This window comes from Mycteria americana, chromosome 19 (genome assembly GCF_035582795.1).
Source record: "Mycteria americana isolate JAX WOST 10 ecotype Jacksonville Zoo and Gardens chromosome 19, USCA_MyAme_1.0, whole genome shotgun sequence".
In the NCBI taxonomy this organism is placed as follows: domain Eukaryota; kingdom Metazoa; phylum Chordata; class Aves; order Ciconiiformes; family Ciconiidae; genus Mycteria; species Mycteria americana.
The window spans coordinates 2,928,999-2,943,897 of record NC_134383.1 but is presented as its reverse complement, the minus strand read 5'-3'; the positions used below and the strand labels follow the sequence as shown (position 1 = coordinate 2,943,897).

Here is a 14,899-nt window from a genome sequence, read left to right as displayed (position 1 = left end):
GCTTGATGGAAAAATTTGTGAAGAGAAGTTTGCACAGGAATATGACACCTTCCCACATCTAGGCTGCTAGCCAGAACAAAAAACAAGCCCATAAATGTGGCTCCAAAGGGCATAGGCAGCAGTGGCTGAGGCTGAAAACCAATGAAGACATTGGTAATGACAATAACTTGGTAGTTCAACAGGAGGACACCAGTCACCCTAAGTAAGCAAGTACTTCAGCTTAGGACCAGCTTCCTTCTGGCAATTGCATGGATGAATGTGAAGAAAAGACAGGCCCTTTAAACAGCAAAAAGGGCCTCTCCTACCATGGGTTCCAGAAGGAAGCATTTGCTTTCAGGACAGACTAGGCTCTCATGGGGAATGGAAGGAAACTGGCCTAGCAGGACTACAGAAAAAGAAGAAAAAGTCTTGTGTGAAAGTACTTAGGGATGTCACAGAGAACATGTAGGGTTCACCAGAATGCTCATCTTCCTGCCTGTCCCACCAAAATCGTAGCTGAAAGGGCAAACAGTGTGTTTGACCTTTGAAGTGGTCCCAGGACTGGAAGCTCCAGGCGGATTGGACACTCGCTGCTGCAAAAGATCCAGTCGTGGTGGCACGGGAGGAAGGGTGGCCTGTGGAGCTACTGAGAACGGAGAAGGAGGACGCTCAACCTGAAAAAGAAAAGAATGGGAAAATCAACAAATGACAAAATCCAGCAGAACTCCTTTTCTCTAGAGAGGCTTTCAAGCTCTGTGACTTGTACTTGCTTCAATATTGCCACTGGTAACAAATTACTATATTAGTAACAATCATACACCAGTAAATGAAGGCAATTTCACAATTTCAATTTGCAATTTGACTTGCAGCAAGCCTTGAATATGACTAACGGGCTTAGCTGTGGCACACAACTAAAAATGCACACTTAGCAATGGCACAATAAAAGACATGCTGTTTGGCTGAAGTAACAAACCCGCCTTACTGGGCCCTGAGCAGAAGCAAGCTTCTTTTCTTTTCGACACAAGAGGGCATGATCTGCTGTAAATCCTACTTATCACTGCAGGCACCACTGTGCAAACTATCTTGACTAGAGTGTCATGGCTGTTGCAGCAGTCACTAGTGTGCACCAAAACCTCCGGTTTTGTCCCTGGAAAGCTGTTTTTCCACCTAACAAATTGGAACAGCACCTGTTCTCTTTTTCATGAATGTTAATTTTTCAAGCAAGGCTAGTGCTTTCTAACTTTGAAAAGCTTTACACAGGTTTGAACTCACTAATGCCAACAAATACAGAGTACTAGCCTACTGCAAACCACGACAGGATGTCACACTGAGGAAATTGCTTTGCTTCCCCAAGCTATGTCTACAAAAACTACCTCCAGGAATACGGTTTACTGTTTAGTACAGTATTTCACAGGATGGAAGCTAAAGCGAAATATGACCATAGGTAAACCAGTGTAGAGGATTCTTTCTGACCAGGAAAGGCAGCTTATTTTAGTGAATTCAACTATTAAAAATTAGCCAAATTCAAACACACTTCCCTATGCAGTAAAACAATGCTAAGTGCAGATATGCAACAGCAGCAATGCACTTTAAGGAAAAAACATGCAGGGATCCATAAAGAAGGCCTGTCTTGTACACATCTCCTTGAAGGAAGTAGCACTAACGGCAGAGAGTTATCACACCTTTATTATACAAATTTATCAGACACCATATAAAAAGATGACAGTCAAATTGACTTCCTCAGCAAAATAGCATGCCCTCTACCCAGTTAGTCATCAGGACCTCAGAAAGACTATATCTGGTTGGCTGTATTCATCACTGCGGAAAATGGATTAATTTTTGCTGATATGGTGAACTATGGCTAGAAAATCAAAAGCAGCATTGCTAAGCATGCAGAGAAGTGTTATAACCCTAGATCTTACATTCCAATAGGTCAAGCCAGCCTTTTCACCATTCTAAAGATTCTTTCAAGACGACACAAAAAAGATCAAAGATTTCAAAGTGTGATCACCATCACTTAATAGAACTGACAGCGTGAACTGAACTGACAAAACTGAACCTAAATCCCTGTTTTCCATACTGAGTAAAATCTTCCCTGTCCTGTCTGACAACCCTCACACGCACAAAGCACTAAGACCACAGAAAACTGATGGAGAACGTGCAGTCTTTGTACATACTGCCACATCTACTAGCACACACTCTGGTGACCTTACTTTGGTACCAGCGAGTTCTTTCATCATGAAGAGGGAATCATCAGCTCTGTCATCATCATCGTCGTCATAACTGGGTGAGGGAGTTCCTTCTGCCCCTTGCCGTGATAATCCTCCTCCTCCTCTGGGGTCGAATGGGTCTACTACAATTGGCTCCGTGCCTTTGATTTCACAGCGGCAAAAAGGACAACCCTGGCCTTCTGATTCCTTCAGGGAAGAGAAGAGATCTGTTACAACAGCCACTACGATGCAGAAATTAAACACACAGTTAATATACAAAGAGGTTTAAACCTGCTTTTTGGCAGGTACCTTTCAACTGAGAGGAAGACAGAAAGGCAAACTGTGCTACAAATATGGGGTATTTTCTCTCTGAAGTAGAAAAACAGCTTTTTAGCAAGTCCTCGCACTTCTTGCCTATTCCTAGATTAAGAGATCAGGCATCTAACCAGCTGGTGAAGCTGGCACTGATGCACTGATATTACTGACCTATGAGCTTATGTCCTCAGTTATGCTGTCTTACCTCCATACCTGAAGGAAACTGAACAGTTTTGAGAAAAGACTATACTGCTTCTATAAAAGAGCAACTGGCTTCACTCAGAGAGGTTAACAAGAGGCAATGCCTCACCTGCCACGCAGTGAGACAGGACGTGCACATCAGATGGCCGCATGGTTCAATCTTCACATCCTTGTCATTTTCAGCACATATTTTACACAGCTGAAATGTGGAGCCCATCTCGCAATACAATTCATATTGTTCCTTGGGGAAAGACAGACAGACATGGTTGATACTGTAAAATAACAAGCATGATTAGTCATAGCTACAAGAAACCCAACACAAGATTTGCAGGAACAAATAAATTCCAAACACAAGAAAAGAGTGCAAAGAAGAACAGAAGTCTGCAAAGATTGCACTATAATTTTATGTACTAGATACATCTGTCAAGCTCTGAAAAAAGTGGACTTTAAGTTATCCCAGGTTTTCATTTAGGTGTCCCAAGAACAGCCCAGGAAAGCAGGGCGCAAGACATGCTGGATGGCACAAAAGAATGAATGTTTGGCAGAACATTCGAAAAAAAAAAATCCTTAAAATCTGTCAGCCCTGCATAAAGCTTTACCTAACCTTTGCAATCTCCTCTGCCCATTCCTACCATTCAAAGATTTCTGCAACTCCTGTAAAATACATCAGCCTTAAAAACAAGCCTTGGGGATACCAAGTATGACAGAATTGTATAAACAGCTAAGGAGGCTAGAAGTGAGGAAGAAAGCAAGCGAGTTTGATGGGACAGAATACTTTGCTCACCTGTGTAACTTTAATGTGGTCCTGAGGTGTGGGCTCACACAAACCAGTCAAGTCAGGATTCTGATTCCGGCCATCGGGAAATAAATAACTGTAAGCAGTTGAGGAAAAAAAAGATATCTCTCTCTATATGTGCATATACACACGCATACACATATGAACACACATATAAGGTTTCTTTTGGGGGTAGTGGAGGAAAGAAAGAATGAGGGTGAGAAGCGAGGGGTGGGAATTCAAGGTATTCCGAATTCAAAAGACGTTTTGGAAGAATTTTACTATCGGACAAAAACCAAACACGTCATTCTTAAAAATAAAAAGAAGGTTGTTTTTCTTCCTGGCAGCAATTTTTATCATAGAGCCATAGAATCATTAAGGTTGGAAAAGACCCCTAGTCTTTTCTAGATCATCAAAAGATTATCTAGTCCAACCGTCAACCCAATGCCTCCATGCCTACTAAGCCATGTCCTGAAGTGCCACATCTACATATTTTTTTAACTCCTCCAGGGATGGGGACTCAACCACTTCCCTGGGCAGCCTGTTCCAATGCTAGACAACCCTTTCAGTAAAGAAATTTTTCCTAATATCCAGTCTAAACCTCCCCTGGCGCAACTTGAGGCCACTTCCTCTCGTCCTATCGCTAGTTACCTGGGAGAAGAGACCGACCCCCACCTCTCTACAACCTCCTTTCAGGTAGTTGTAGAGAGCGGTGGAGGCTGAGACCTTACCGCTCAGCCTCCACTTCAACCTTACTGCTCAGCCTCCCCTCAGCCTCCACTTCTCCAGACTAAATTATTTTAAACATTATGAAACTTATTTTAAACATCATGTTATGGTCCCAGACTACTCTTCTTAAATCACCCTATAGTGAAACTCTAATATCCAGAGTAAGAAAACTAACGCCATAATATCAGTTGCGGTGGCTCAAATTAAGGACTTGACTGGAAAAGAATCTATGACAAGGGAAACATGACGCACACTTATCATCTGCTATTGCAAAGGACAGTACAGCTCTGCAGTGCAAAAGATAGTTGAGTATTCTCAAGTGCCAAAACAGTTACTTATATGAATTATTCCACTGACATCAATGGGACCGTTCACATGATTGAACTGTTTTGCTGAATCAAGGTCTAAATAGAAAGGAAGAGCTGAGAGATGTCCAAAAGGGGCTCACTTATGTCAATAGTGATTGCTTGACCTCTGCAACATGCTGCCTCTCCAGTGAAGCAGTTAATGTGTGATGAACCCAAAAGGTATGTTTTACCATTCAATTGACTTTAAGACCTCACCACAGAATTAAGATTTATAAAACAAACTCACAGTGGAAAAGGGCAAAAGGGCAAAAAATTTAATTTTGATAGTTACTTACAAGCCTTCCCTGAAGCCATCAATCAGTGCTTGAAAAAGAGGTTTGTTGTGGGGGATTGTCTGAAGAATGTTCCCATCTGCAGTGACATAGCCAATGGCCCACTGACCGAGTCGTGTACAACTCAATCGGAAAATATAACTAAAAAAACACAAAGGAAAAGAAACTTCAGTTTGGACTGGAAGAGACAGGAAAGATTAAATGTCAAACAGACAGCCTTTGTCTGGCTATCTCAAGACAGCAAATAAAAACTAGTAGGAATGACCTGATGATTTACACCAGCTTTCCTCAATTTACCCCCAGGCAGATCAAAGGAGAACCCTGCAATCTGATACGATGTGAGAAAAGCATCCAAGCACTGGCCTCCAGGTGAAATTAAACCCAGAATCCAGAGCAGGAAAAGTTAGCATCCTTAAAATCATTTGTTTCAAATTAACTTTAAAAAAAACCAACAACCAACAAAACCAACAAACTGACTACACAAGGTTTCCATTTTTAAAACCAGCACAGAACTAACAGTATAGTAACAACCTCCAGAAATGAACACTTGGCCCTTCCTGCATAAAGAGAAATCTGTTAGCTGTGTTACATTGGGCCAAGTTCTACCCAGGTAGGGTAGCCCAACATTGCTCAGGTCCACAGCCCCCCCAGAAGCATGTGTCGCCTCCCACAGCCTCTGAAGTCTGCCCAGCCTGCAGCATTACCTTGCAGCCCACTCTGCCTACCATCATGCTTTCTGACAGCGCAAACACTGGTCAGCTGCCTTGTCTGTCTGAAGTTAGCTTCAAATGTACACACTGCTTCTGGGGGCTGCAATCCGCTCAGCTCTCCTGGTTTTATGCATATACACCAGAAAGTCATGGAACCTATATATACATTCCCTTATTCACGGTCCTAAACAGCCCACTGCTTAGGCTCACTCTGGCAGTGTCTGCCTCTGCGTTCCGCTCATGACTGAGGGAGCTGTTATGACAACTGTGGGGGTGGGCAGGAGGTAAGTCACCACATGGAGGATAATCTCCAAATACAGGGCAAGCTAGGGTTTTTCAGTTTAAATTTCTGAGGAAAGAGGACAAAGACAAAATAAAACGAATCTCCTCAGTCAGCACAGTAATCAGTGATGTTAGCAAGAACAATCAAAAAAGCCACTGCTGCCAAGCACTAACCTGCCAGGTTTGTGAATGAATTTCTGAAGTCGGGCTTTCACCTCATCATACGTTAGGAATGCCATATAACCAGGATGAGTCACCGCTAGGCTATTCCAGTTCCTGAGCAAAGAGGACCATGGCTATAGAAACAACAAAGAATTACATTAACCATGCACTTCTAAAAGTTATCAATACATATAATATTCCTTAATCAAAAGGATCAGTTCTTCAGTTAAAGAAGCAGGTTTCTTATCCCACCATAAATCCAGTAGAGCAACTAAACCCTACATTCTCAAGCAGCAGCCTTAGCATTTGAGTTTTTCTCTTGTCAGTGATAAAAACATCACCTAAGACAGACCTTAATCAAAACTCCTTTAATAAATGCCACAGAAGAAGTCACTGAGGTCACAAAAAGACAGCTCAAGAATAGCTACCAATTTGTGCTGCTTCTGCAGAGAAAATGACTCATTCCTGAAACAGGGATAAAGACAGGAGTTTAATAAGATTATGCACAGGACCAGCAACCATGACTAGTCTGATCTCCAAGACCGACTTCCTATACGGCCTCAGGAAAGTGATCTCCCCCTCTGTCTCAGTTTCACTGCGTGTAAAATGCTTCTGACTATTCCTTAACCACCTAACCTCACTTGGGTGTGGCAAGGATTACTGGCTAGTCTAAGATTTGAATAAATAAACCAGCACATACATGTTAAATATTCCTTAAAATGATACAGAAAAAGTAATAAAAACAGTTTGAAAGCTCTCAATCCTGAGAAGGGCTTAGGTGTCTAAATCTCATCCAATTTTTCCAAATTTCTCAACTTGTCTAAAAGAAGGTATTAGCTCTCCCTAAGAACTTTGCATCTCTTGGAAACTGCAGCAACTCTTAACTTGTTCTTTATGTACTATAGTTGGAAAAAGTACTGAATGAGATCAGCTACATTGCAACACCGAACATGGGAATTTTTCATCTAGACATATCTTAATTACAACCCACCCTATCACATGGGAAAAGGCAAGTCAGAGCCAAAGAAGAAAATGTTTGTTCTTGTAAATACTCAATTGCACCATCAGAAGCTGTGTTTTTGAGTTTAGCACTATTAAAAACTGTGGGTTAGAATTTTACTTACTAATATCACTTCAGTAATATAGATATTTATTGTGCACAGAACACAGAGATGTCCACAACATCCTGACTGTGTCAGTTCAAAAGCTAGGAAGCCCATATTTCCATGTTTGTGCTTCATCCTGAACAACCCCCCCATGGAAAATAAATCTGACAAGAAAGAAAGGGACAAGGAAAGACAGACTGATAAACTAAGCTTCGCATTTCCTGGCTTACAGAAGTTGTGTCAGAACCTCAGTCTAAAATTGACCTTTGAAAGGGAAAAACTGATTCATGGGAGGATACTGAATGCGCCTTACAGTTGCAGTATATATTTAGACAATTTTTTCTTCTACAGCCAGAAGTATCACACACTTTTACTGCAATATAGGGTCCTAAGTATTACTAAAGCTGTTTAGGGGATGAAGGGCAAGACGACCAAATCCCTTACAGCATAAATAATGTCATTTTAGTGTGTACAATATAGTTTGTCCTGGGAAAAGAGTCTAACCTGAAGCACTGAGACACATTTCAAGTGATTCACGTTACTCAATTCTTACCTGAAAAAGTCGTGTGAAGATATCAAATTCAAATACTGAAATGTAGTCATTGCATGTCAAGTCAATCGTTGACTTCAGGGCCATGGCTTCCAGCCCTGAACTGATTGGATGCACTTCATGCAAGGCCTGACGGAAGCTTTTCCAAGGAACGATAGTCCTGGGGAAAACCAAACCATCTGTAAATGTGATATGTCTGAAGACCACCACCATGTACATACCTTACACTTTTTTTTTTTGGTGAGTATGCACCTCATTATAATGGAAGAGAGGAAAATCAAAAGTAGCCACAAGAGATTTATTCATGTTATGCAAGCGCAGGATTTCTTGGTACTGCAGAAAATTAGCAGACAAATGAACTTTAGACAATTTTCTCTGCATATGCAAAATTTTGGAATCTGAAATCCAGCTCTGCTTTCTCTTTTCCCTTTTTCTGCAGTCCTACCATGTCAATGCTTCTATGTACCCTGGGCTGTATACAACACCATCACTTGATGAGAATATCATAAGGTTGCAGCTAGTAGAGAAGGAGTTAACAGCAAGTCTTTTAGTAGAGGTCTAGACAGTTAAAAAAAAAAAGCTGCAAACAATTCTCTAAAGAGGGATTAACTGGAGAAGTAAGATAATCAGAAGCTAAAACAGAGGCTCCTGTTTAAAGGAATATTTTCCTTCTTTTAAAATATCAAGTGGAATAGAAACATAGAAAGAACATGCCTAGCTTCAGACAACTGCATTATTCATGAGTAAATATATTATTGCTTTTTGTTCTGACAGCTACTAATTGAACTCTTTATGTGAAGTACCTTAGTTACCTTAGTTAGAAAGCAGTACCCAATGACATTAACTTTAATCCTCAAACATTGCTGTGGACACCTCTACAGTTCATCTAGCCAGCGTTTTATTAGCTACAAAAAACGAAAACTGACATTTCAACAGTTTACATACAAATATACATTGCACTTCACTTTCTTCTTCATTCTATCTTAACAAAGCCATTATGCAAACTGACAAAAGTTCAGAGAAGTCAGAAGAAAGGTGACTGAATGATTGGAAAGACTAATTGGAAGCAAGATGAAAAGAATTTAATATAATGGCTTAGATAAAGGACAACTAATACTGGGGCATGGTAACCTTTGGAAGAAGAAAGCAGATTATTTCGCATAGTTCGTGGAGTTTACTTACAAGTTAAGGAATTAAATTAAGGAGAGGAAAATTTAAGCTGAATAATCGAGGGAAACTCTGTGCAAATACAAGAGTCTCCTAGGGAAAGCAGGGAAAGACCCATCACTTGACACATTTAAAACAAGACAGGACAAAGAACTGCGAAATGTAATGTAAGAACAATCCTGTATCTCACCCCAGAGAGTGGACCAAATGACCAGTAGGTCTCTCCCATCATTCATTTTAACCTGACAAAGACCCTTCTGAACCGCAAAACAGAATTTTTAAAAATACACACCGCTGTGAGCAATTTGTTCCCACATCTCTATTTTTAAGCAGTTAGAAACTTACTTTTCACCAAAAGCCTTTCTCCAAAATTCTGCAGCATCTGCCTTGGTGATCCGGAACGTGTCTCCCTGGAAAAGGCCACTTGGGAAAATACCTTTGAGTTCTGCCAGCATATGGCTGAATATCAGGGATAACTTTGTCAGGTTACGCCTACAAAGGACCACAAAACCAAACATTTCTTTTAGAAAAGACAGACTTGGTTTAGCACTCTGAACAAAACAGAAATAGTACCTATTGCAATTCAAGAAGTATCCCAGCCTAGAAAACTCCTCTTACTTGGAACCACCTTTCAAGTATTTAGGCAGCATTCAGAACACATCCATCACAGGGTACTTATCAGCAAGGTCTGTGTTTGTCAAGTCATTTTCCACAATGACTAACTTTGCATAATCTCTTTGAGGTGGGCAGGTTACTTCCAAGGCAACCCCCCATAAGGAAATACATTCACAGAAAATGTCCAAACCCAGTATTCACACCTTACCTATTAAGTAACAGCATAATTGGAGCCAAAACCTTATCAGACTCGTTTGCTCTTGGGTCTGAAAATTCCTTATGAGAGCACATAAAACTACTACTGCCTTGGATCATGTAAGCTGAATGTCTTTCCAAGTCTCCAGAGGGTCCCAACACAGTAGATTTGCTCAGAGAACATCTAACTGATAATAACAGGCCCAGCTCCCAAGGGAAGGTCAAAACACCTGCAGGTTTCTTCTAAAATGGTAATAACTTACATAAAAAAGCTTGATGGTTAGGGCACTCAACTATATTGTGTTTAGCAATTATCCAATTTCAATTACAAGTTGGTACCCCAAGTCTCTTCTCTGCCTGATGACATTCATATACCACAAGTGCTCTAGTCCATGAGGGTATGCCCTTTTCTAAACTGGAGAGGGAAAGCTGGAGAAGAGAAGAGATATTCTCTGCTTCGGATTTAGTCAATGTGCAAAAGATGTCCAGAAACAGAAGACAGGAGGACTACTGCCTAGCAGAGAGGACACAGCAGCATTGGGAGCATTTTGGGTTACATGCTTCACAAGGACCTCGCATTGGATTGGCGTCAAATCCCAGCAGTACAAACTGCAGCCCAGGACTGCTTCTTCCCTGCTTGTTAGGGAAGGTAAGCTCTATGTTGTAACTGTGCTATGCAGAAATAGAGCTAGCTTGGGTACATCAAAGCATCAGTGCCTGTAGCACTACAGGAATACCAAAGTAACAGTCTTCCTACTTAGAAGTCAAACTATAGCACTATTAACATGCTAGATAGGTCATCTTCTACTTGTAGATGGAAAAAAAAAATCTCTTCACTACTGGCACCTCTTTCTCTCATTCCTTTATCCAAATAAAGGATGATTCTCTTCTCCTCCACTCCATTACATTCTCCAGACGCTAGGAAAATGGAGTTCCTGAAGAGAGACAAGGGATATTTCTAGGCCAGAGGCTTTTTTTCACCCCCACATCACATGCTTGAAGGTAAAAGAAGGAACTCGTATCACGTGGAAAGGACAATTTCTAAGTTACTTAGAACAGACTGGAGCTGGTCAGAAGACTGCATCAACCACCAAGGCATTGCACAGACTCAGTTATGACACTGAGCAACAAGTTATTTTGCAGACTGCAAAATACTGAACCATTCAGAGAGGGGCTAGAAGCATCCCCAGTCACATAGTATTTTCTTAATGCCTTGTTTTCCAAGCTCTCTCACTAAGTATGCTACTATTGTAGTGTGCCATCTCCCTGAAGACAGCTGTGTTTGGCAGAAAACTAAGCTCCCCCCAGGTTTGAGCCTTTCACCAATTTCTAGTATTCTGGTTGGATTGGTTCCAATTTACTGCATCTTGGACATTTTTCAGATACCACTTGCTCCAGACACGCTATTCCTAGTTGAAGTACTTATCCTGTTAATCTGCCTGATTGCGGAACTGACCTCCAGCCTTTCTGCAAAAATTTCCCTGGACGTTTGGGCTTAGGTCTTCTAGCTCCATGTCATGCTTTCATTGAGTCTAAACTCCATTGGAAGTGACCTACTTTGCTTGACATATATTCTACCATATACCCAGCTCCACATGAGCCCTTTCTCCATGCTATGATACAGTCTGGGTAGACTAGGAGGTATACAGGACTCAAAACTATAAATCTTCTTTGACAGTAGTTCTCCTCTCTTACCCTTATTTATTCAACTACATTTTAATTTGTATCTTGGCAATGAAAGCTGCTCAAAGTGTTTATAGAAGGTGCCAGCTATACAGCAAGGGATTCTGGTTTTTGTCATTTCATACATGTCTGGTAACACCAGGTGCTGAAAAATAACATAAGTAAAACCACCCCGACGGTCTTTTGCAGGCTACTCCATTCAGCAGCTCTCTACTGGATGCGTTACACATTCAAACCACGTGTAGTTTAAAGCAGCTATACAATTTGGCTGTTTGATTCTATAAATACCAACTGAAAAACTTTGTTGTTCACCTCTCTCTGCCAATTAACTGGCCTCCACGGAGACAGGCTATCAGAAAGTCCCCTTGCCATTTCCAGTCAACTTGCTTTTGCAGTTTTGTTATACCTTGGGATTGCTACTGTAATTCCTCACCTTCTGCTTTTATGAAGGTTTATTCAGCACATCTTAAACTATACAGGATCCTGTATGTAGGTGTTGTAGTAGTCACTTTCACATTAGTATCAAGGCTTGCTGAAGTCTTAGGCCACAAGAACTTTCACCTAGATCCACCGACCATGCACTGAACTTTTACTTGGCTACATGAAAGAAGGCCCCCAAAACCGGTGCAAACCAGAAAGATAAGGAGGCTTCAACCTTAGCAGAAGCTGTGATCTTAGAGATAAGAGAAGAATCGGCCTGCCTAGAGACAAGGAAAGGCCCCAATGAAGAATAGGAAGACCCCAGACCTTGATACTACTATTGGTCCAAACTGTCTCCTGAGGGGAGGGGAATTTAGATTGTAAGGGTATAATTGCCCAGGGATTTCTTTGTTCTGGGTCCCTCTCCAGAGGCACCCAGCTCAAGCTGTTTTCACCGCTGTACCAATAAATTCGTCTGGCGTACGTGGTATCAGAGACTCTGCTTCGGGAAGCCTTGGGTCAAGCCAGAGGGGAGAGGAAGCACCTGAGAGTGAGTGTGTGTGTGAGCGAGGAGTCGAAAAGGGGCACCCGTCAGCTCCGTGGAGCCGCTGCTGCGAAGGGACTCTGGTCCTAGCAGTTAAAGTCTCAGGTGGTGTGCGTGCGGCTCCCTGAATGGTGTGTGAATGCTCGGGCAGCAGCTTCTCCTTTAACATAGGAAAAACTAAGCTGTATCAGAACAAAAAGTAACAGCTTCCTACGTGATCACAATCACAATTACGAAGATCAATGGCTCAGGACCTAGATGTATGGATACACAAAGAAGCTGCTGCATTACAAAAGCAGGCTGTTACCTTAGCAGTAGTATCTGTTTGTGCATCTCCCCACCCTGGTGTAATGTTAAGTAATTCAAAGTTGTGTATTCCTCTTTCCAGTAGCAGATAAGCAACTTTGCATTTACCAGGGGAAGGCTCAGATTCTGAAGCACAGCAACTGGTTCATCCTACAGAGAAGATGATTTAACTGTAAACTCATATCCCAGATCCCTTCCTCCCTCCAGAGGGTAGGTTCCCACCACGTCCCTGCAATGTCTTTGGCTGACAAACACTAGAAAAATTGCTGCGGACCTTGTTCCGCAAGCCGCCTTCTGAAAGTCCTCACTTCCATAAAACAGACAGAAAACATGACAGTTTATGGCAGTGCAAGGGGAAAAAAAAGCAAACACTATGCTATCATAAATCATTTAATCCATCTACAACTCACACAAAAAAGATGGTAGTTGTTTTTACTAAGTTTATAAAAATGGAGGCTTGGGCTAATTATTTTGTTACACTAACATGGGAGTAATTGGTAAGAATTAAATTCTGAATCATTTCCTTGGAGGGCTAGTGTGCAATATTTGTGTGCAATCTTAGCAGGTAAAGTGGCATTTAGCAGCAATGCATTAATGCCAAGTGACTTCCACAAAGTTAGCAAACCTAAAGCTGTTTAGGTATATGGCACAAGCTAGTACCGACTTCCTAGCACTCTTAACACTGCAAAAATCATGTCCTATTTGTGGAAAGAAAAAAAAAAATCTAAGTATGCTTGAAACTAATGCATGCGATACTTGGTAGACAGACAGAAAGTCATTTCAGGCATGCACTCTCCTATTGCTGCCCAGCACAGTGTGAAAATTTGGGTATGACCAGGCAAGCACACTAATGCATTTCTGACCCTCGAACAAGAAGCTAAGTGAACAAGTGCATGGCTTAAAGCAACAGCTAACACTGCAAGAAGACAAGGTACATTCCTGTGTTCAGTTGCTTATCACTTCTGCCTTCTCCCTTAGCTGAGTTTCAGGAAGTGCTTGCACTCAGCTGAGCACATCATTTCAGCGAGAGAAGTAAAAACTTCCTCAGGCTTAAGGACGGATAAACAAATGATTTTACACACACAAACACATATTGAAGGATTGTTTTCAAAAGAGTTTCTAATACCTGAACATTTTCAATTCTTAAGTTTATCTTTTTTTTTTTAATAAATATTCAGCTGTTTCTTAGGTAAATAACAGGAAAAAACACAGGAAGTGAACATAAAGAGCAGCAAATTGCAGAATATTTTGTGTTAGTAACTAGCTTTTACATACAACAACTAGTTACCAATCCTGTGCTAAAAGGACAAACATTTTCTTTCAAGAGTGCACTCCTTTATTTTAACAAGCCAAGTTACACATTTGTATATTAATACAGACCAAATAAATGCTTGCAATTACAGTGAACATTTTTTATTGGCATATCAAAGTTTAGTGATTATGACTGTATTTTATTTTTAGTAACAACAGCAACTGTCCTCATCTCCATTGCTTCACCTAAACAGAAGCAAGAGTTCTCCCAGAAAAAGGGTATTATTTTCAAAGAACACTTAAGTGACTTGGACCAGAGATTCTCAAACATTTTCGGCCACAGACCTGCAGCAATCTTCCATGTTTCTTATAGACTATGATGGCCCTCTTTCAAACTTTTAGCTAAACACAGTAATGAACACAAACACTGTTACTGAGAGTTGCACTAGAGGTATGCCAACTGCAGTTTGGGAATCACTGACTTAGGCACCTAAATCCCATTGACAGTCAGTGGAGTCTAAACACCTGTCATATAAGCACTTTTGAAAACGTTACCCAGGGACCGCAGGCCACATCAGTTGGCTCTCCTCGCTGTTTGCAACCAAGCTGAAGGCAACACCTGTACCAGCTTCAAACGAAAAACTACAGCATGTTTCTGCTCAGTGGTTAGGTCCAGAGACAGAGCAACAGCTACAGTTTAGGTAGGATTTCATGTTCCTGTGAGTGCTTTCACACATACACACACAGTATTCAGCATATTATTGTTAGATAATGAATCGACCACATATGTAAAAAGTGAAAGCTCAGAAAGCCAAATATTTTTCCACTCTACACAGTACCCAAATATTTTACTAAGAAACATCTGCAGTTCTAGCATGGAGGCATTATTCCTTCCGTACACACTGTGTTAACAGAGGACCATTTCTTTAACGACCCAGAAACATCACCAGAGACTGTTTAGGTGCAATTACACTAGCCTGTAAAACTATGCTACCTTGACACTGACAAGGCTTTAAAGATGCAGGTTTCAAACAACCATTTTGGGGAACAAAACCCAGC

The 14,899-nt window shown here is 41.2% G+C and overlaps 1 protein-coding gene across 1 annotated transcript in view; it reads right to left on the bottom strand.

Annotated features, from left to right (window-relative positions):
* CBL (Cbl proto-oncogene) overlaps positions 1-14,899 on the bottom strand; it is a 46,233-nt gene that overhangs the window by 11,180 nt on the left and 20,154 nt on the right. The window contains exons 3-10 of the mRNA XM_075521420.1: positions 9,172-9,318; positions 7,663-7,819; positions 6,016-6,137; positions 4,853-4,990; positions 3,490-3,577; positions 2,815-2,946; positions 2,193-2,396; positions 522-653 (exon numbers count right to left, since the gene is read on the bottom strand). Of these exons, the coding sequence (XP_075377535.1) occupies positions 522-653; positions 2,193-2,396; positions 2,815-2,946; positions 3,490-3,577; positions 4,853-4,990; positions 6,016-6,137; positions 7,663-7,819; positions 9,172-9,318 (1,120 nt within the window). The remainder of the gene's footprint in view (positions 1-521; positions 654-2,192; positions 2,397-2,814; positions 2,947-3,489; positions 3,578-4,852; positions 4,991-6,015; positions 6,138-7,662; positions 7,820-9,171; positions 9,319-14,899) is intronic.